Raw genomic sequence first — 24,282 nt, forward strand, 5'->3', positions numbered from 1 at the left:
CATTCGGCCATTTCCGTGCGATTTCGTATTCTCGTCTGCTACTTCGGCATTCTTCAGTCATGAATATTGGTCATGCGAGGAATGGTTTCGGTGCTAACCGGAAAATGCCGAAATCGCATACGGGGAATACGTAACTGAACGGAAATTATCGAATGTTACTACGGGTCAACTACCTTAAGACGAGAACGGTTTTAAATACATTATATACAGGAAAATAGAGGTGAAATGACTTGTAAGGTTCAATAAACTGAGAAAATATCAGAACAGAACAAAGTAGAACAAAGTGTTACTGAATTAAACACGGAAGCTCATCATCACAGTCACAATAAATCGTGTATAAATCATATATACAGATAGAATATATAATACCTCATTAAAATAACTTTAAATGATACGTTGTGAGAGTGATCATCCAAAACTGTGTACTTATACAACCCACGTTATGTGTTCTTATGTATTAAAGGTATCATTTAGCCGCCTCCATAGCCTAGTGCTACTAGTGCAGAAGGTCGTGGGCTCGATCCCAGGTCGCGATATACCAAAGACGTGAAAAATGGTACTAGTAGCTCCCTTGCTTGGTGCTCAGCTTAAAAATGCCTCGTTGCGATGGATTCAATCGGGAATGAGGTATTGAGACTGATAATATAAGTTCTTAAATAAATTAGTATAAATTTAGTGCCTATAATTTTTAGTACAATAAAGTGCCGGTTTATTCAACAACCGTTTGTGTTTTGAGTCGAATAAAGATATAAATTCGTACAAACTATGTCGAGTCCTATAGAACCTTAGAATATATACATTTCTAATTTGAGGATACAATATACATTCTAGTATGAAGTGAAACTCATCTTCCAAAGTATTTAAGTTGCAGAAAAAATATATTTGATGATTCCTTTCTATATTTCTATGGCGACCAGTTTCAATGTTTAAGTTATGAGAATTTTATCTTGATTTTGCTATATAATTTCTAAACTTTAGGATTTTTACAACATTTACACAAGTAGTACGAGATATACTAAGTAATCATATGTCTATAAAGTAATAAAGAAGAACATGCTTCCATACCAACGTTCCATTCTTTTTTATATATATATCTCTAACCCGAGTATTGAACAACGGAATAAAGACATTGTCATTAACTGATTCGGGGATTAGCCACACATCTGGAAACCCTGAGGTTTGCAAATATCTCGTACCTTTGACGACCACTGTGTTCTTGTTAATTATTTCCATTCGTTGTTTATCTACAATGGTTCTATTATATAGTACAAGAAATCTGCCTAGTTCCGCGTATAAAGATAATATGTGAGTTGACTTTTTTACACTTAACATTAATTTGCATTTTTGTTACGTTCTATGTTGTCCGCATTAACAAATCCCCAATCTCATGACGATAGTTAACACAGATAAAACATATTCTAACACGACCAGCGAATAACCTACATACATGTAGAGCAAACGCTATCTCGGGTTATTCTACAATAAACCACTCGCGTGCAATGACGTCATCCGATCCACGTGCGTAGCACGGTCGTAAAAAGTAGTTACCATTTTTTCTAACACTGTTGATACTAGTATGTCGTGTTAGAATCGAAATAACAAGTTCCCAAGTATTATTTATCGTAGAATAACCCTAGTTTTTCGTTCTTATGCGAAACAATATATCACTTAGGCCTACGACCTTCGTGATATATTCTTACGCATAAGAACTCAAAACACGGGTTATTCTATGATAAACCACACTTGGGAACTTATTATTGCTTAAATAATCAAACATGTTAAACATTGTTTTTACAGGTACTTCAATATTTCCAAATTCTTAACACGTAGCCCTGTTCCGGCTATTCTCCTGGCATGAATTAAAGACCAACTACTTGAGAGAAAAAAAGCAATAAGTGCTTACAATTTCCGTGTCTCTGTCTGTTTGATACCATTTAAAATTTCTCTTTTCTGGAAACATTTGTTTTTTGTTTTCTCCACGTGCACCTTTAGATTTAATTTTTTACAAGAAGTTTCTAATTTGTTCAATGACTAGTGTAATCCCTTTTTAGTATCAGATAACAATACTGTGTCGTTTGCAAATAAAAGTAAATAAATTGACAACTGCCGGCATCGATGATCTGTTGTAGACGTACTTCAATATCGTTAAGGTACAGCGAGAACAAAGACCAGAAAGGTTATCTCGCCGTGCGAACACATGATTTAACATTTTCGTACATTGGACGAATAACAGGATATAATTGCCTTACAATAGCAGATCAGATTTTATCAGTTTATAATCTGCAAATCAGCACATTAAAATTTATTGTTTCTCATTCAACTACCTTTCAATTTGTAAATTTAATATGAATATAATGAGACAGCACTGTAATAGGATCGTAATCTAAACCGAGCTTCGGTCAGTATATGTCGTTTCCATTTTCCAATTTTTAAGCCTTTATTTAGCACAACAGTAAAATACTTAGAAAAACAGCTTATTATTGCTATGCATCTATACTTATTTGGATCACTTGAATCGCCCTTTCAGTAAAGTAGAGTAACAACTCCTTTCCTCCAGCCAGGCGGAAATTTCTCTTGCTCTATAATGACATTGAATAAAAGCCGCCGAACCGGTTTACCTACTATATCTATACTAAATTTGAAATATTCATATACGATGTTATCAAAGGAATATGCTTTCTTTGCCGACAGTTATATCACTGCTTTCCAATCTTCCGCCGGCGTGACCTTCGGAAGATGTACCATCGTTCAGTGTTTTCTTTTTCTTTTTTTTTTTTTTTTTTTTTTTGATTGGAGTGCTATGAGTAGAGTAGCTGTTACGTTAATATAATTACTCCAACCTATGAAGTAACTGACCAGTCAAAATCTTTGCTTTGCCATTTGCTCATTCTACACGTCCACTACAAGCTTGATGCAGGGTTCGTAGAGTTCAGCTCTTCATTGAGTAAAGTACGAACAAACTACCACACTGTGCGCTAGTTCCCCATCTAAAATACTCAGTGATGGGAGTTTTGGGTTTGGGTATTATTTGATGCTAATATGATTACACCCATTTATAAAATAATTGACCGCAATCTTGGCCCTGGAAATAAGTAAAACTGCCTTTGCCCTGCTATGTCTTGGAAACAGCCAACTCTGCCACGGAACACGGTCGGTAGAGTTCATCTCTTCAATGAAATGTAGTTAACTACTCTTCTCTAGAGCTCCCATCCGAAAACCCTCATAATATGTTATAACCCCGTAACACTAGGAGACACACATAACTGAGTGAGACAAAGTAAGCATAACAAGTTTAATTTTCGTACACAATTGCTAATTTAGAATTGCGGGGTTACAAAATGATTTATATAAGAAAGTATATGTAATATACATTATGTGTTTATGTAATATACATATGTTAACATTCTCATTGACTTTGAATGAGACAGGGCAAACATTTATTAAACTTGTCAAACCGGAAAGTCGAGACAAGTTTTCTACACCCATTTCCGATCTCAGATAGAAACATTTTTCAAAACCCATTTGCAGATTAACGTGACAAGGATACCTGTGAAGAAAGTAAGTTGAAGTTTGTCTTAAATCTTATTTCTACTGAAAGATGCGCTTAAATCACGTCATTCTTCCTTTCATGTAATATCTCTTTTGTATTCCTGGAAATTTTAATTAAATTTAGTTTGTAAGCATTTTGAAAAATGTAGGCATTGTATACTTTTCCCAAAGTCAGTTTTATGTTTACTTATATTAAAATTATCAATATTATTATTATTATTATTATCATCATTATTACAGTTGTTGTAGTATTTATAGCATGCATTGCATATAGTACAAATTCGTATGTAATTTAAATAGACATCAATCCACAGTTTATTGAAAAAAAAACTGAGATTAGGAAAGTATTATACATTATTATTATTATTATTACTGTTATTTTCCTTAATATTATTTCAGTATTTGTAGCATGCATCGTGTATATGTATTGCAATTTCGTATGCAATTTAGATAGACATCAATCCAAAATTTATAAAATAAACCTGAACTTAATAAAAAAACATGCATTGATGTTATTGTTATTATTATTGCAGTATTGATTTTGCTATATAAGTTCTAAACTTTGGGAGTTTGACAACATTTACACAAGTAGTACGAGATATACTAAGTAATCATATGTCTATAAAATAACAAAGAAGAACATTCCATTCTGTTTTATATATATCTCTAACCCTAGTGGTAGAGCGTCCGCTTTGAGTGCGGGAGGTCGTGTGTTCAATCCCCGGCCGCGTCATACCAAAGACGTAAAAATGGTACTCGTAGCTTCCTCGCTTGGCGCTCAGCATTAAGAGGATAGTGCTAGGACTGGTCAGCCCGGTGTCAGTATAATGTGACTGGGTGGGGTATCATGCCACGTGTCTACGGCGTGATATTCCAGTGAGGCAGCACTTTAAAGTTGGGCATTGTGCTCACTGCTACAAGTAGACACCGTCGTTTATATAACTGAAAAATTGTTGAAAAAGACGTTATAAAGACATTGTCATTAACTGATTCGCGAGCCACACATCTGGAAACCCTGAGGTTTGCAAATATCTTGTACCTTTGACGACCAACTTGTTGTTGTAAATTATTTCCATTCTTAGTTTATCTTCAATGGTTCTGTTATATAGTACAAGAAATCTGCCTAGTTCCGCGTATAAAGATAATATGTGAGTTGACTTTTTTACGCTTAACATTAATTTGCATTTTTGTAACGTTCTATGTTGTCCGCATTAACAAATCCCCAATCTCATGACGATAGTTATCACAGAAAAAAAAACATATTTATCAAACATGTTAAACATTATGTTTACAGGTACTTCAATATTTCCAGTAGCTCTACACAGAGAATTCTTATCACGTAGCCCTGGTCCGGCTATTCTCCTGGCATGAATTAAAGACCGACTACTTGAGCAAAAACAATTCCTAAAGTGCTTACAATTTCCGTGTCTCGGTTTAAATTTTTCCCTTAATCTATCCCCTTTTCTGAAAACGACAGTTTGGTTTTCTTCACGTGCACCTTTAGATTTCATATAGAAGTTTCTAAATTGTTCAATGACTGCTGTAATCCCTCTTTAGTATCAGATAATAATACTGAGTCGTTTGCAAATAAAAGTAAAGAAATTGACAACTGCCGGTATCATTGGTTTGTTGTAGATGTACTTCAATGTTCTTAAGGTACAGCGAGAACAAGACCAGAAAGGTTATCTCGTCCTAAGATATTCATTGTGCGAACACATGATTTTACATTTTCGTACATTGAGCGAATAACAGGTAATAATTGTCCAACAATAGCAGATTTTATCAGTTTATAATCTTCAAAGCAGCACATGAAGGTTTATCTTTCTCTTTCAACTACTTTTCAATTTGTGAATTTAATACGAATATAGTGCAGACAGTACTGTAATAGGATCGGAATCTAAACCGAGCAACGGTCAGTATATGTCGTTTCCATTTACCAATTTTTAAGCCTTTATTCATGAAAAAAGTAAAATACTTAGAAAAACAGCTTATTATAGTTATGTCTCTATAATTATTTTGATCACGTGAATCGCCCTTTTAGTAAAGCAGAGCAACAACTCATTTCATCCAGCTAGACGGACATTTCTCTTGCTTTATAGTATTTTTGAATAAAAGCTGCCGAACCGGTTTACCTATTATATCGATACTAAATTTGAAATATTCATATACGATGTTATCAAAGGAATATGCTTTGATTGCCGACTGTTATATCACTGCTTTCAAATTTTCCGCCGGCGTGACCTTCGGAAGATGTACCATCGTCCAGGCATTTGCTGTCATTTCTCCTTGGAAATTCTATACATTGTTCGTTTTTAGACACTTCAACATGTGCTCAATTTTTTGAAAATAGATTGTAGAACTCATTTCTTTCAATATTATAAACGGTCTAATTTTCTTACTTAAATAATTCCTTTTGATATTTCCTGCAGCAATATCTATAATCTCTCTCCATGTCTAATAATGTCTGTTCTGTAAAGTTTTTTTTGTGTTTTTGGATTATCTTTTATGATGATAGTAAATCATTAGGGTGAGAAAAAGCTTGTTCTTTAGATAATATTTCAACGTGTACAGTAAACAAGATTTAGACGTACTTGATAAGTCATTAAAAAATTTAAGATTCGGTTCAACGGTCACATCAATTATTCAAAGACTCTAATTTCCACTCTGCTTTACTTCATCAAGGCTTTTATCAAATGATAAACTTTCTATAAACTTCTCTAATTCTTTCTTGTATTTACGATAAAACACAAACTTACAATTACCTGTGAGTTGTAGTATCAGACTTATTTTCGTGGATTCAAACTCTCTCTCATATTTGTGGAATATTTTTTTTTCTTTTCTCGTATAAGAGAGCCCACTGCTTATCCTATGATAATATTTTGTGATTTGTTCATTTTGATGTGAATTTCAAGTTAACAAATGGGACAGGATAAATTTCTCTTAGAAGATAGTTTTTCAAGATTTGTTCCCTGAAATGAGAATGTGTGTGGCAGCTCTGTGAAAGTTGTCCATTTTATAATCATATTTCGATTTCTCCAATTCATTATGAAGAATGTGTTCTTTCTTATTCGCAGAAGATGGCAAACGACTTTCTTCTGAAAAAATGGAGGGCTTTATTTCGAGGATGTGACATCAATGGCGATAATCATATTACAATGGAAGACGCCGAACTATTCACGTACGTAAGAGTTTACTTATTATCGTGATTTCGTGGTTTTTCGTAAATTTGGCGCCTTTTATTTTGGCTTGAGCATTTTTAAATCCCCTTTAATTAGCAGTATAGACTCAGTTAAGAATGTCCGTAAACAACGACTAATTTGTCCATACTACATATATTATATAATTATTATTACACAGTCATATGCATCTATTGCCTATTCACAGAGTAATAATATTAGTTAATGATTCTTCTGTGTTTTTTTCTTCCGTTTACTGTTAACTTTGAGATAATGACGATAGACAATTTCCGTACGAATTCTCGCATGCACTTTCGGCATTCTTTGACCATAACAGAAAGTTGTTTCCTATGAATATCCGGAAAATGCGGAAATAGAACGGAAAGTACCAAGCGTCATTACGGACCCACTACCTTTATTTCGCTTTTGATTTGAAGCATACGCATGTACACTTTAAAGTAACCAGTATGATTTATAGCGTTTTTCACTTTAAGTATATTCTGTCAGTAACACGACGACATATTCTGTTAGAGATTTATCTTAGGAACGAATTTGTCATTTTCATACAAGCCTGTACGAAAATAGGACCTCTTTTACAGCTGTAAAACGTCTGTAAAAGACCTGTATTTTGAAATTACAGCCGTAAAAGACCTGTTAGTGAAAAATTACCAGAAATACAGTTGAAATTTACAGGTGTGAAACATGCAGGTCCCAAAAATACAGCTGTACAAATTAGTTGAAAGTTATAGCTGTAAAATGGTCTTGTCTCAAAGTTACAGCTGTAACTTTTTTGGAGGGAAACATGAGTGTTGTCAGCCATCTTTAGTGCATTTTGGCGGGATATAACTGAAATTCACAGAGACACTACATAATGTAAAATATTGGAATTTTAATTGTTGTACAGTAAGTGCAAATGTTTAATTATCTAATATAGTTGTAAAAGGAATGTGTAAGTACAAATGTTTACTATTTACGCTATATTTGAAGCTGATAAGTTTAAAAGTGATAATCCCAAACAAACAAAAAAAAAAAAACCCCAATAAACACTGTCAATAAACGCCACTAAAACCATGATCCGCAAGCGAGTTGTTTATCCAATAAACACCATCAAAACCGTATTCCAATTTCACATGCAAATGAGCTAATGGATTGCTAATTAACATAAATATGTCATTTAACAACAAGATAATGGAGCGCACAATAGATCGCTCAATGGAACGCATAATAGATCGTATAATGGATCGTATAATGGGTCGCTTATTGGATCGCATAATGGATCGCTTAACGGAACGCATATATAATAGATCGCTTAATAGATCGCTCAATGGAATGCGTTTCATCAAACTGATACATTCCTAACTACAGGCTGTATTTAATTGAAACCTGATGCATTCAGTTTTGGCAAATGTGACTGGGTGTAGCCTGGATTTGCAGAGATATGCAGTAACTGTTGAAAAGGCCTTTCTGTTAAAATTATTCAAATATTAATTTGTTACAATAATGTTAACAATATATATTTATGATACAAATTTAGAAATCATTCAACATTTTCATGATCTTTTTGATGCAGTTTTATACAAATCATTTGATAAATCATGCAGCTAACAGAAATTCCATCTTTGTGAAATATGGATAGACAAAGAGAAACATACATTTATTAACTAGTTTCCATATAGGTAAGTATACAGGTCATTTGAATCAGCATTTCAAAAACTATTGCGTTATGCATTTAATAAATCTTTAAATTCTAACATACACTTATTTTATTGAAATCTATAAAGAATCACAATGTAAACATGCATTTATTTATACTGAATTGTAAGTACATGTATTAAGAAAATACCTTTAGTTGTAAATCATAGAAATTAAATGAATTAACAACCACCATTTTCTCTTCAATAAATCTATATCATGTCCATCCTCTACACTTATTACCTACAAAATGCACTAATTTCTGTCCTGCTATATTATACCTTAGATGAGATTTCATGACATAACCATAGCAACTAGAAGATCTGCTGTAATGGTACATTGGACGGATTAAAACCATATGTTTCCTGATAAAAGAGGAGAAAGCCTTCTGAATGGCTCTGTAAAGTAAATAACTCGCTTCAAAATCGCGATCCATTTAATGGAACACGTTCCGTTAGCAATCCATTGCAACCATTTCTTGATTGTTTCAATGGATCACTAATGGAACGCACTAACAAACACCAAAAAAGCAAAAAGGCGGTTTTGACAGTGTTTATATGGTGCTTTTATAGTGTTTATCAGGAAATTTTTTGTCTGGGAATGTCAAGATGTCTTATGTTTTCATGGTGAAGGAAGTTTTATAAACAAGATCTGATGCATAGTTTCTACCTTGTTTCATACTTTTGAATTTTGCAACTGCTATACTGTAAACAGAATGCATTTTGTTCTTTACTTGCTATGTTATTTATTTTGCCATTTTTGTAATAACTGGTACCCTTTCTAGAGTCAATTCATTCTAAAACTTTTTGTACCTCTGCATTCGTTCCTTAAAATAATACCCTCTCAATTTTCAACACCTGTAATATTTCTGCAGCATTCTGTAACATTTAGGCATATTTTCACCTGTAACTTTTATAATTTTACAGCTGTAAGTTTTTTTATAGCTGTATCTCATTTGCACTGAAATCTACATCTGTAAAATCAATGTGGTTATATAGAATCTACAGGTGTAAATTTGAAATATCAGGACTGTAATTATGAACAAAATACAGGTCTTTTACATGTAAAATTATCGTACAGATTTTAACAGACATATGTTACGAAAGTTTGTATTTAATGACATTCGAAATCTTTAAGTATGCTATGCCAGACGAACGAGTATTAAACCAATAACAATTTCTGTTAGCCAAGAAACATTATTCCATTTTTATCGTGACACCTAAATAGTATAAACAAATGGCAAGGCTTAAAACTGGTTAGCTTTAGACATAATTTTCTTCTAATTACAGCTAAATGAGACAAAAGCAAGGCATAATAATTTACAATATGCATAATGTCAGCTTTTGAACGAGAAATGGCATCCTTACCTTGACGATTATATTGTATTTAAAAATCTCACACTGATCGATTTGTTCGCTTTATAATTGCTGAAACCTGATCATAGCGCAAAATCAACTGATTTCAGAGATCTGCAAAAAACGTTGATAAAGGCCTGATTCTTGTAAAAATCATAATTTAATTTGTCATGTTAAATATATTTTAGTAATTTAGAAATCTTATCAACATCAGATCATTTTGTGTCATAAGTTTGATCAAATCATTGTACATCGATGATATCAGAATCATGTTGTGAATTGATAGACATAAGAAAAATATTTACTGTATTCATAAAACAAGCATTGATCATTCAATGACATCATATGATTTTATCGATATCATGTTCTAATTAAAACATTCAGAAATATATCAGTATTAATGTAAACAAGCATTTGATATTACAATGTATCGACTGAATTTATCGAAATCTTGTTGTATATAAATGAATCAAAACACCTTTCTGTATACATAAATCAAGCATGGTCATTTACATATTCATCAAAACTGAATTTTTCGATTTATGCTGATATTAATATTAACATGCAATAATATTTGTGTATTCTTGATAAAAACAAGCAATGAGCATTAGAATGTCATCAGATGAAATTATCGCTTCAATGGATCTTTATAAATACATGCAGAACATTTCTGTATTCATAAACAAGCATTGAATCATTAACAAAGCCATCAGGCTGTTTTATCATTAATATGTTGCTTTTAAATGCTATGCAGAAATTTTTTGTTTAATGAAGCAAGCTTTGGCCATTACGAAGTTTTATCAAACTGATGCATAGTTTATCTGATTTCTACTGTTTAATAATACTGAACAGAATAAATTTCTGTATTCTAAAACATGCATTGATCTATTACATTTTCATAACTGTATTTTATCAATATTATGTTGCTTTTACTCTGCATGCAAAATATTTCATGTATTCATAAAACAAGCATTTTAACATTACAATGTCATCTAACTGATTTTAATTTCAGTTAATGTTGCTTTATAATGCATTGCAGAAATATTCTGTATCAAAATACAATGCATTGATCATTACAATTGTAATCAGACTGAATTTTCGACTAAATCAGTTGCTTTAAATGCTAGCAGAATATTTCTTATTAAGAAACATGTTAATGAGCATTCAATGTATCCTCTGAGACGTGATTTTACAATCATGTTGCTTTATAAAGCATGCAAGAAATATTTCTGTATTAATGAATCAAGCATTGATTATTACAATGGCACTAGACTGATGTTTATCGAATCATGCTGCTTTATAATTACATGCTAAATATTCTGTATCATAAAACAAGCATGGATTATTACAAATGTCATCAGACTGATTTTATCACATATCTATGATTGCTTTATGAATGATTGCAGAAATATTACTGTATTGCATAATAACAAGCATTATCATACAAACCTAGAATGATTATCATATTTCATGCTGCTTTATTAAATACATGCAGAAATATTTCTGTATTCATAAAACAAGCATTGATCATTACAATGTCATCAAACTGATTTTATCGATATCATGCTGCTTTATAAATACATGCAGAAATATTTCTGTATTCATAAAACAAGCATTGATCATTACAATGTCATCAGACTGATTTTATCCATATTATGTTGCTTTATATATGCATGCAGAAATATTTCTGTATTCATAAAACAATCATTGATCATTACAATGTCATTAAACTGATTTAATCGATTTCAAGCTGCTTTATAAATTCATGCAGAAATATTTCTGTATTCATAAAACAAGCATTGATCATTACAATGTCATCAGACTGATTTTATCCATATCATGTTGCTTTATAAATGCATGCAGAAATATTTCTGTATTAATAAAACAAGCATTGGTCATTACAATGTCATCAAACTGATTTTATCGATTTCATGCTGCTTTATAAATACATGCAGAAATATTTCTGTATTCATAAAACAAGCATTGATCATTACAATGTCACCAGACTGATTTTATCGATATCATGTCGCTTTATAAATACATGCAGAAATATTTCTGTATTCATAAAGCAAGCATTGATCATTACATTATAGATAGATTTAAAACTGTCTTAATGACACCATAAACCCCCCAAAAAATGACTGCCTCCGTTGTTAACAATTTTCTTGAAGTTAAAACTGTCATGTCTTTGTCATTAGTTATCCAATTTCGAAAATAGTTACACTTTTATCAATGAATCGACTTTTGTTGTGAAATTAAACTTATAGTGAAACATTTCTTCCCCTCTAAGGTGTAAGGCTTACATAAATTGGCATGTCTTTATTTACAGGGACAGGTTTTCGTCCTATCACAAATTCGACGCTGATAGAACAGCTGCTCTCAAAGAAGAATACCGTGCACTTTGGGAGAAGATCTTTCTAAAAGGTCTAGATCATGTCACAGAGGAACTATTTATGGAACAGATAACGGAACAATATAACGCTGATCCTGTCAAGTTTAAGGCCGAAACTCACAAGTTCACTTCTGCCATCACAAGTATATTTGATGTTAATAGAGATGGTGAATTGTCAGAAGAGGAATTGGCTGTCTGCATGAAATCCTGGGGTTTGGACAAGTTTGACGAGAAATTCGTAAAGGCTTTTCCTCAAAGGAAGCCGGGTTTCATACACAATGATGACTACACAGCAAATTGGGATGCGTATTTTTGTAATGATGACGAAAGCGATATCTCTAAAGAGAAACCTTCCATGTACGGTTTCGGTTTAATTGACCTTTAAGAACTTTTTTGTCAACATCCTTTCATATATTATGAACAATATTAATCAGATATTGAAAATAAGCAAACCAAAACTTTTAAAACTTGTTTTAAAACTAAAGGTTAAAGTCAAAGCTTCTGTTTTAATTAAAACTGTAAATCTTTGCTTTGTTAGTTGCTTTTGACTTGGTATTTCAAACAGAACATGCGCTTGTACGTCCAGGCACCCAGTAGAATCCCTTGATTCCGTACCAACACTTGTTATTCTCTGCAAGTAACAACTTCACCGCATCGATCATGTGTGAATGTTAGAAGCAAGTGCTTAACAACTTCCCAACATAATTCATATGTGAACTTTTTAGCAAGTGTTAAATAACTTCCGTTTATAAATCATATATACATTGTATAGGTAATCCGCAAGCGCTTGATAACTTCTCCTAATAAAACATAAGTGAAGATTCTCAGCAAGTTCTTAACGACTTCCCCACAGCCATCTTGGGGGAAGGTTCTATGTAAGTGCTTGACATTTTCTTTGCATAAATTATAGTTGAATACTAAAAAGCTTCCCCACTAAAATCATAGGTGAATGTTATCAGCAAGTACGTAAAAACTTCACGACGTAAATCGTGGGTGATTGTTCTCTGCAAGTACATATAAACTTTTCTGCATTGAGCTTTGGTAGAGGGTATAAACAGACTTTCAGATATGCAGGCAGAGTAACATCAGATTACTTTTCTAAATTCCAGTCCGGTTAGTTCTGCCCATTGTTTTCTCGTTTAAAACTAACCCGTTATTTTAACTGGGGACCATACGCCGCTTTTCATGGAATTACACACTAGTGTATAATTGAAGCTCCGTGTGCACCGCCGTGCCGTACCGTATAACTACATCTGCGTGTAGGGTAATGGCCTCTAAAAGCCACATGGCACCAGTGTTACCAGACTTGTAAAACCTGTTGTAGAACTTTCACACACATAATAAGATTGAAGACACAATAGTTTGTTTCTGATGTTTATTTAATTTCAGGTAGTTATAGAAAGTCTTTTAATACAAGTAATTTTATTGTCTCAGAGTCCATCTTTCAAATAATATTTAGCTACTATAAAATGTTAAGAACAAATTGTATATATCCTGAAGTTGTCTTTCATGAAATCTACATATTTGGAAGGTAACCTAACGAGGCATAATGGTATTTTGACTTACGTTGGCAGAACCACGGTTGGTGGCTCTGCCGCCTTGCCTCCCTGATTGTCTAGTACATAGACCTTTTATATGCACCGGCCAGACTGTTGATTACCAAATTAAGATGTAGTTTTCCTGGTGTTATGTCTTAACCTGCCATGAGCTACGATAACTTGTCAGTTTTATAAGGTCAAGAGTTTCCGGCGAAAGCCTTTAACTAATTTTGAATGAATATATACTATCCATGACATTGAATAATTTAGTCTTTTAAAACAATAGCCTAGCACCCTTTTTGAAATTACATTACATGCGGATGATTTTAAATTGTTTTTCGTACTTGTGTCTATGTTGAATTTTGCTCAACCCGGTGCTAGAGGGCGTGGATGGTAGGATGGATTTCCACTTCCCTCCATGAACAGACTCAATAAAACCGAACCCGCAACATTTTCATTTTTGTTGTGTTGAGCGACCTGTGGAGTTTCTACTTTCTCTATTTCATTTAAAGTAAGTGCAATGAGCACCCTGCACTGTAATGCCAGTCAATAAATAATTCATATGATAAGATTTTATAAGAATTTAAACATTTTATTTAGTATCTGTGAAATCAACATATTTCCCCGGCAGCACAATTAAATAGAATAGAAAAGAATGTAAGAAACATTTTATGATGAAAGTAGGCGTGATAATAAAGATATGATTATATTATTTTAAGTAGCCGCTTTGGTGACATGGGAAGTGAGATGACTCTTTCTAGATTGTAAATCTATAGATGAGGGTGAATCCGTTCGTCAATAAATGTAGCATAGATTGTCGCATATGTACTTAAATTGTCTACTATTTGACCGATGAAGAAGTCCACATTAGAACAGGAGATAAGACTCTATTTTACTCAGTTAATATAAATTGCTATAAAACAATTACATCTGCTACCTGGTAACACAAATGTGTCGGAAGTCAAAAAATATGTAAGAAATGCCAAAAAAGACATACAATGTATTACGATACCAAATGATGTCAGTGGGTTGTAGTATATGTAACATTCAGAGACAGAAGTGACATTTCACAACACGTCTGAACCACGCATATGTAGTTGGTCAGCTATGCTAAACTGTAAACACTAGAATGTGTCTGTAGGACAAAGGATGTGTCCCCACTGGCACATTTGTCACAAATAAGGGACAATGATTCAAATGTTAACAGCCTTAATGGGGAATAGCCTTAAAAAACATTTTATATAAAGGATTCATTTAGGCCATATACTTTTAGAGCTATGAGCATCACAAATAAAAAAATCAACTATTTTGGCTATTTCAAGGGCCATAACTCTGTAATTAGCGCTTAAATCTCTAAGAAGAATGCCAAATGTGCAAGGTCATATCACTTATGCAAGGTTTCATAAATTTACATCAAATACTTTGAGCCAGGCACATCTTTGCGCATTTTTGACTATTTTAGGGACCATAAATTTGGAAATAGGGGATGGAGCCAGACTAATAAGAGGAGGTGCGCAAGGAGTTTACTCAAACCTAGACGAAGTGAAATCAATAATTAAAAAGTCAGCAAACAAATCTTGTGAACTAGATCCTATACCGACATTGTTATTAAAAGAAAGGCTTGACGAACTAACACCAGAGATAAAAAAAGTATAAATGCATCTCTAGACGCTACGTATTTGCCAAAAGCGTTCAAACATTCACGAATAAGATCTCTTCTAAAAAGCCAAGCCAAGATGCTAATGTCCTAAAAAAACTATAGACCACTGTCAAATCTGCCCTTTCTGTCTAAAATGTGGAAGATGTTCGACTGAAAATCATCTAAGGAACAATGAATTCCATGAAGTCAATCAATCTGCGTATAAGAAATTCCACTCTGCCGTAACCGCCCTATTAAAAGTTTAAAATGACATTCTCAGTCGTTGGATAAGAACAGTGTGACTGTGCTGGTGATTCTCGATCTCTCTGCAGCATTTGACACTATCGTCCACGTGACTTGATTCATTGCCTAGAACGTCACTTTGGTGTTACAGGCAAGCCACTCGCATGGATGATGTCATACCTTAATGACCGCTACCAGACCGTATGCATAGACGGCAAGCTATCACAACCAGTGCTCATGAAGTACAGTGTAATCCAAGGGTCTGTCCTGGGGCCAAAAAACTACACAATGTACACGAAACTAGTCGGAGCGATCTGCAGAAAGCACGGACTGAACAATCATTTCTATGCGGACGATTAACAATTATATCAGTCCTTTAAACTGATAAACAGAATGTCTATTGAAGACACTATCCATCGCGTGGAAGGTTGTCTATAGGATGTAGTAAGTTGGATGAATACCTACATGTTGAAACTTTATGCTGATGAAAAACAGCATTAATCATATTTTTATCTGAACACAAAGCACAATCTATTTCAAACATTTCTGTGACAGTGGACGACTCTGAAATCAAACAATCAGGCAGTGTAAAGAATCTCGGTGCTTTCCTGGACTCGAACATGAGGACAGAGCGACATGTGAATAGTGTGTATAGGAATTCCTATGCACAGTTGCAGCAAATTAGTCACATCAGATAATATGTAACCACAAACGCAACCAAATCTCTAATTAACTATCTTGTTACATCACGTTTGGATTATTGTAATACAATTATTATGGGATTTCAAAACAGTCAATGAACAACTACAATATGTCCAAAATACGGCAGCTACAATCGTTACCAGAACATCCAGATACGACCATATAACACCAACACCTGTGCTGCTTGAACTCCATAGGCTCCCTGTGTCGTGCAGGGAAGAACACAAAATTCTAACACATACATATAGACACTCGATGATCAGTGTGTGTGTGTGTGTGTGTGTATGTGTGTGTGTGTGTGTTCGGGTTTAACGTCTTTTTCAACAATCTTTCGGTCATATAAACGACGGTGTCTACTTGTAGCAGTGAGAACAATGCCCAACCCTATAGTGCTGCCTCACTGGAACATCACGCCGTAAACACGTGGCATGATACTCCACCCAGTCACATTATACTGACACCGGGCTGACCAGTCCTAGCACTATCCTCTTAATGCTGAGCGCCAAGCGAGGAAGCTACGAGTACCATTTTTTACGTCTTTGGTATGACGCGGCCGGGGATCGAACCCACGACCTCCCGCACTCGGAGCGGACGCTCTACCACTAGGCTACCGAGGCGGTGTACTCGATGATCAGTCACCAGCTTATGTTATGAACATGTTAGAAATATATACGCCATCCGGAAATATGAGACCCCTGTGGGAACGCTAAATGATACAACTTCGCTAAATAATACAACTGACGTTAAATGATACAAAACTGACGCTGAGTGATACAACCAACGCTAAATGATACAAAATCGAGGCTCGCTAAAAGATACAAAACTAACGCTAAATGATACAATATTTTAGGCTCGCTAAAAGATACAAACCGTTGACGCTAAAAGATACAAATTTTCTATAGGGATACATAGGGAACTTCTACTTTTGTTGACGTTTCCACGAAATTATATGAGAGTTTGAGATTTCAACCCTCGCCTTCCTCTTCAACGTCTCTTGCGAAGTTAACGTATGAAGTTGAAGTTCGATTAAAATTCCTTGAGATTTCAAACATTAGAATGAACCTTACTTCTTTTAATCCGCCCATTCAATTTATCCGTAATTATGATCGTTTTTTTTCGTGCATTTTGATACCAATTGTCCGAAAGGGCAGGAATTTTACAGGAGGTCTTAAAAATGAAAAGAATGAAAATTAAATGAAAAACAAAACAAAAACATTTCAATTAATATAATCATCGCATGGATATTAGAGTGATTACCTAAAAAAAAAAAAAAAAAAAAAAAAAAAACACACGATAAAAACTCGTTAGTGTTGCTCCAAACAGTTAGGTTTTATATAAAATTATGTCAGTATAGTCAGTATACAATGCACGATTGTAAATCATACACGAGAGGAAATAAAAATGATTATTACATACCTAAAATTATTTTCCATTGGGTTTCAATGGACCGCAATCGTGCAATATTTGTTTTTCCATATCATGACGTTGAACGCTTTCATATCGGACTAATCCCAATCCGTGACTCTAGTTACCTCCCCTGACGGTCCGTCCATTGCGAATCTCGTTTCTTTAGATTTTTGTTGCTATTGTGTTTTTGTTTAATTTGTAATTTATGCAACATTTTGTTTACTTTTACACTTTGATTAATCTGACCTATTACATACTGGCACGTAGTAATTCACGGCTACTAAACGCTAGCGCCACCACCAAATTGTGATGATAAGGAAAAGAGCTATCGACATTTCCGTGGTGCAGCTATCGCCCGTTTCTACTTGTAAACACGTGTGTAAAATCTATATTTTATCTTATATTTTTATTGATAGAACTTTTTTCGAAAATCGGAGAATGTAGTTCCGTGTAATAACACTTTTACTACAGGTTGGCTGTAATTTCATTAAAATAATATGCAAATTGTGGTGTCAGGAGCTTTTCTCCCGAATCTGACAGTGGCACATTTTCATATCGGCCAGTATTCGAACAACATTCCGATGAATAGACACACTGTAAGAACATACCTGCGCATGCAAAATGGTGTAGAAATGAATTACACGTATTCCCATACACCAAAGAATTACGAAAAACACAGTAAACAGTTAAAACACGACTATTTTTGAAAGTGGTGGCGCTATCACTCAAGTGGTGGCGCTATACAGTAGTGGTGGCGCTGTTGTAAATGATTAGTGGCCAATATATTCAATTTTAATGTATGAAAATGTCTGTCTGCAAGCCACGGAAATTTCTACAATAATCGATGTTATCAACATATCCCACACTATACCCAAATTACGTTACTCAACAAAATACATGTAGTAACCTCTACATGATCGCAAAATAATTAACATGTATATGGATTCAGATTGTACATCTAAGCTCTATTGATTAATCATATTTAATCGATTGGAATTGAAAATGTACTGTACTCACTTTTCAGAAAGAATTGTGAAAGTAAGGTCTTTTGTTTACAATGACATGCAAACGACGTATAAAAACAAAGGAAGTAACTTTCAGGATCTTAATATAACAAATAAATTTTACACTATCTTCAAATTATTTCCTGGACACAAATCTTTGTTTGAAATAAATGTATTGCTACTATTTTTCTAGACCTGAATTTAAAGTACACTCACGTTTTGTATTTAAGTAGAATATTTAAAGGTTAGAAATAATTCTACATTAACATTTTAAACAAAGGAAAATATTTACTTTGACTACAAGAGTCCCAAGGGTCTGTGAGTATTTTTTTTTCTTGGATAGAGAATGTTTCATAAAGGTAAATAAACTATGATCGTGTTTTTCTTTCTTTAATAACATAATTCCTTGCAGGAAAATTATCAGTTAGAGAATATTGGTGTTTGTTTTGTTCCGGATGCGTCAGCAGTTCGCATTATTGAATGCCGTAACAGCGCCACCACTACTGTATAGCGCCATCACTAGAGTTATAGCGCCACCACTTTTAAAAAGCCTGGTATATTTCTTCTAACCCGGGATTCTATTATTCATGGTGTGTGCGTATATAATTATTCATCATTTCTACACCATTTGCATGCGCAGGTACGTTCTTAGAGTGTGTCTATTCATCGGAATGGTGTTCGAATACTGGCCGATATGAAAATGTGCCACTGTCAGATTCGGGAGAAAAGCTCCTGGCACCACAATTTGCATATTATTTTAATGAAATTACAGCCAACCTGTAGTAAAAGTGTTATTACACGGAACTACATTCTCCGATTTTCGGAAAAAGTTCTATCAATAAAAATATAAGATAAAATATAGATTTTACACACATGTTTACAAGTAGAAACGGGCGATAGCTGCACCACGGAAATGTCGATAGCTCTTTTCCTTATCACCACAATTTGGTGGTGGCGCTAGCGTTTAGTAGCCGTGTAATTTATCAGACTGAAATAAAATGAAAGTTATAATTACGTCATGAGTTGGACTAATATAGGACGTTGAATGTTTTCTTAACGTTGTAATGGAAAGAATCGCGTGACGTCCATGGCGTCCACGCGCACGTTGCGACAACAAGCTAACGTCATATTCGCGGAAAATATTAATGCGCGTCAGTTTGATTTGTTTACTGCATTTTCGGAGATTATTTTCCCGTATTTTTTCCTGTCTTTCGTGACAGAACGATAATTTAGATATAAATTAATCATTTGATAGTGATTATGTAATAAAAAGGTTATTAACTTTGTACGTGGATATATGCACTCGTTCTTTCGCGGACAATATTGCGCTCCTAAAGTCGCGCAATATTACCACTGCAGAACTCGTGCATATAACCACATACAAAGTTAATAGCTTATTATGAATATATCAAAGTGATAATGACACTCTGTATGACTCTGTATAATGCCAAACTCTTAGACAGCACACTATGATTTTAATATACTATTTTATAAGTAAAGCATCTGCGGATCCAGGACTTTTTATTAGAGGGACACCAACATTAAAGAGGGGGTCACCCATTTCAGGGGGTGGGGGAAGGGGAGGGGGTAGGGGTAGGGTAGGGTAGGGTCACACCGAGTTTCAAGACTGACTTTCTTTTTAAAATGTAAGAATCAAAGGGGAAATTAACCCACAATGTCTCTCTGCCAGGCTCTGGTTCCGTGCATTTAAAAAATGGAGTTATCCCATACGGCTAACAGGAAAAGTCTCTCATCATGATATCATAAATCTGAAATTGTCTGATACTTCAAAAGAATTTTCCGTCTTACTAGTACCATTTTATGTTTATAATTAAAACGCAATTGTCGTATTAAGTGTCCGACAGAAACATCTGATTTTATTTGGATGTGAAAATAAAATGTTCCACCAAATGATAATCGCGCGTAATTATTTATTTTTCAAGTAAAATGATTGTCATACCATGTGCCGCCATCCAGATTTCAGGCTTTGATGGCGAGTATGTGGACAGAGTAGATGTTAAAAGAATGAAGTTTCGACTTTCGTGATATCACATCTTCGGACGTTCAAAACTTCACTTCATACGACAAAAAGGCCCATCTGGTATAATCGATACCGCATGGGGACACAAATATGCCGTAGAAGTTAAAGTCTGAACAAAATCTCAAAGTTTCTCAAATTAGTTGATAACTTTATACTTCCAGGTTCAGTTCAATGTATTTAGTTAAAATCATTAGCCATACAAAACTTCATTATTCTTATACCTATTGATAGTGTTTCGCATCAAATTTAGTCTAATTATATATATGGATAATCAAATAACGTAATAAGCAGAAATGCTGAAACTAAGCTTTTTATTTCGCATAGTAATAAAGCGAAGTCTTAGGCTTACGTGATATTACATGGAAAACTTTAGTAGCAACGTGTGATTTAAATAAAATACACACATGTCGGTGACGTTTTACCCATAATATATATGAGAGACGTTGAAGGGGAAGGCGAAGTTTGAAATCTCAAACTCTCTATTATCTCATTTTATGCACGTCATGTCTATTTCGTCTCTGCTTTGCATGAGCGCATATTTAAAAAAAACGTGCACTTATATAGAGGATATTACATGAGTGTCTTGTCATATTGAATTTATTAAAAGAGTTGAATAAAATAATAAAAAGCGAGCATGAATTTATTAAACGAGTTGAATAAAATAATAAAAAGCGAGGCTCTGTCGAGCATTTTATCAATTTTATTCAACAAGTTTAATAAATTCAGTGTGGGAAGACACAAACGTAATATACTTTTTATCACATGTAACCTTTTTTCTGCTGAAACATCAAACTTTCTTCTTTCTTTACCTATTATAGACCAAGTAAATCCGACCAACGTCTCCTATACTTGAAACGACGTCAACGTCAAAGCTTTATTACATTAGTGCATTATCAAATTCATGTGGTGGCTTTATTTCATTCCCATGACATCAAACATGTGATAAAAATATATGTGCAAATGTAAATATGTAGATGCATGTTTATATGGACGTGGACGTGTGTATAAATTTACTCGTGTATGTCCATATATGCGCGCACGTGTATATATACGTGTACCTATAATTGCAAGTGTACGTATAAATATACAAGCATCAAGAATCAAGCGTGCACGCATAAAAATATACGTGTACAATGGTAAATACATAGGTGCACGCGTATATATACAAGCATCATGAATCAAGCGTGCACGCATAAAAATATACGCGTACAATGGTAAATATATAGGTGCACGCGTATATATAAATTACCCAGAATTACGCATGCATGCGTTAAATTACACGTGTACGTATATTTTTACGCGAACACTTGTAAATGTTTTAGTACTATTAGGTTATTTAACATTGTTTGTACAATACAGAGATATATTTGGACGAGTACCCAGGTGAGAAAACCATATTGGACGAGCCGCTAGGCGAGTCAAGTCTGGTTTTCCCAGCTGGGTTCGAGTCCAAATATATCTCGTATTGTACAGTTCAATGTTAAATAACCATTTTATTCTATATATATTTTATTTTAGTTTAAATTAAAAATGATTCACTGAATATTGTATTTCTGCCTTCCTCATCTCAAGACGCATTATAACTCTGTACGTAGAGCGCCTACTTCACCTACATTTTCACGCGTTTCGGGCTTTATCGTATGTTAAACATGGGTCTGTTTGAACCGTCCAAATACGAAAAAATACAGGTTTTTTGTACGCACGTGCGTCTAATAAGGCAGTATATTGTACGGTCACTTGTTGCAAAAGAATGTTCACGATTTGACAGATAAAACAGATCTATATAGAATAAAGGCGTATATGTAAGTGCAGCTAGAATGTGCGTGCACGCTTAAATATATGTCCACGTGTATATTTTTAAACGCACGCTTTTAAATATGTAGGTGTTCACGCGTGCATGTATAAAATATACATGCGGACGTATATATTTACACGTGTACGCATGTTTTTATACGTGCACGTATAATATGAAATATGTGCATTTTAAACATCGACCCAAAATGTCATTTTTCTCTGACTTTTACTGACTTTTCTAAAATTTCATTTTTCGCTGACAATTATCAAGATATCCCTGACAATTCACTGATCTTGAAAAAACAGCATTTTCGTCTGACTTTTCAAGGTAAGTGACAAGCCTGTAGCAGGCTATTGTTAGCTCTGGAAATATATCATGTGGGAGTTTGTCAGACAACCTGCCACAAATTAAGGGCCATGACTCCAGGGAAAATCATTTAACCATAACATCTAAACTATATACACAACTAGGCTTGGAAGGCCGGTGTGCCATGCCAATTTCCAAATGCTAAAATGTCACGCGAAGGAGATCATATGTCGTGCGCAGGAAATAAGATGTCGTACGCTCGAGATAAGGTGTCGTATACTCGAGAAAATATGTCGTGCGTTCGAGATAAGATGTCGTGCGCACCAGATAAGATGTCTAGCGTTCGAGATAAGATGTCGAGTGCTCGAGATAAGATGCCGTGCGCTCGGGATAAGATGTCATGCGCACGAGATAAGGTGTCTTGAGCAAAAATAAGTTGTCGTGCGCTCAAGATAAGATGTCGTGCGCACGAGATAAGATGTCGTGCGTTCGAGATAACATGTCGAGCGCTCGAGATAAGATGCCGTGCGCTCGGGATAAGATGTCATGCGCACGAGATAAGGTGTCTTGAGCAAAAATAAGATGTCGTGCGCTCGAGATAAGTTTTCGTGCGCACGAGATAATATGTTGTGCGCACAAGATAAGATATCGAGAGCACAAGATACGATGTCGTGCGCACGAGGAAAGATGTCGTGCGCGCGAGATAAGATGTCGTGAACAAAGATAAGATGTCGTGCGCTCGAGATAAGTTGACGTGCGCACGAGATAAGATCTCGAGAGCACAAGATAAGATGTCGTGCGCACGAGATAATTCAATCTTGTACAAAAAAATGCATGTCCTAAACATGCCACCGTAAGTACGCACATATTGAGTGTGTTCTATTCTGAAGAAGGTTTTGATTAGGTTTAACCTAGGTTTGTAAGTGTTCATTCAATGCATGTGTACGTTCAATATGGGAGAATTAATGCTTTCTAATAACACTCGGATAACACTTTCATAGACATTGTTATAAATAAGGTTTAATGAACTTGACAGGCGCATACGGGCCTGGAAAGCACCCCTTACAAAATGAGTCTTCATGCACGTTTCAATGTCAGTATTTGCTTCCCAGCACGTGTTGTACTACATCGCGTTCATTTTGTATCGATGCTTCTATGAGTGATACTTCTGTAAATGCAGATCGATAATCCATAAATATATTATTAATTTTCAATCAATAAGAAGCAAATTTTATTGTTGTTTTTAATGTTTCCCACTACCCTTTACATCAATACAACAGTAGTCACATTTTCACATCAGTTGTATATTAACCTGTCATTTTACATTTTTTATCTTCTTCAAAGTTCTGCAAATTGACACATACATTTTTATTTTCCTATAGGACTCTCCATATACCCAAATGGTACGTATAAAATTTCAAGTTGGTGTTTTTAACCATTGAC

General features: G+C 34.4%; 1 protein-coding gene across 1 annotated transcript; it reads left to right on the forward strand.

Moving 5' to 3' along the window:
* Positions 1–3,446: 3,446 nt before the first annotated feature.
* On the forward strand, positions 3,447–12,691 carry LOC123533540 (uncharacterized). Its single transcript, XM_053518883.1, has 4 exons — positions 3,447–3,558; positions 6,624–6,727; positions 7,660–7,674; positions 12,102–12,691. Exons 2-4 carry the CDS (start codon positions 6,627–6,629, stop codon positions 12,547–12,549), a joined length of 564 nt encoding a protein of 187 aa, XP_053374858.1. The 5' UTR covers positions 3,447–3,558; positions 6,624–6,626; the 3' UTR covers positions 12,550–12,691.
* The last annotated feature ends 11,591 nt before the right edge of the window (positions 12,692–24,282 follow it).

This window comes from Mercenaria mercenaria, chromosome 12 (assembly GCF_021730395.1).
Source record: "Mercenaria mercenaria strain notata chromosome 12, MADL_Memer_1, whole genome shotgun sequence".
Lineage (NCBI taxonomy): Eukaryota > Metazoa > Mollusca > Bivalvia > Venerida > Veneridae > Mercenaria > Mercenaria mercenaria.

Excerpts from the sequence above, each read along its gene's own strand:
- LOC123533540 (XM_053518883.1), top strand. The coding sequence starts at position 6,627 with ATGGCAAACGACTTTCTTCTGAAAAAATGGAGGGCTTTATTTCGAGGA.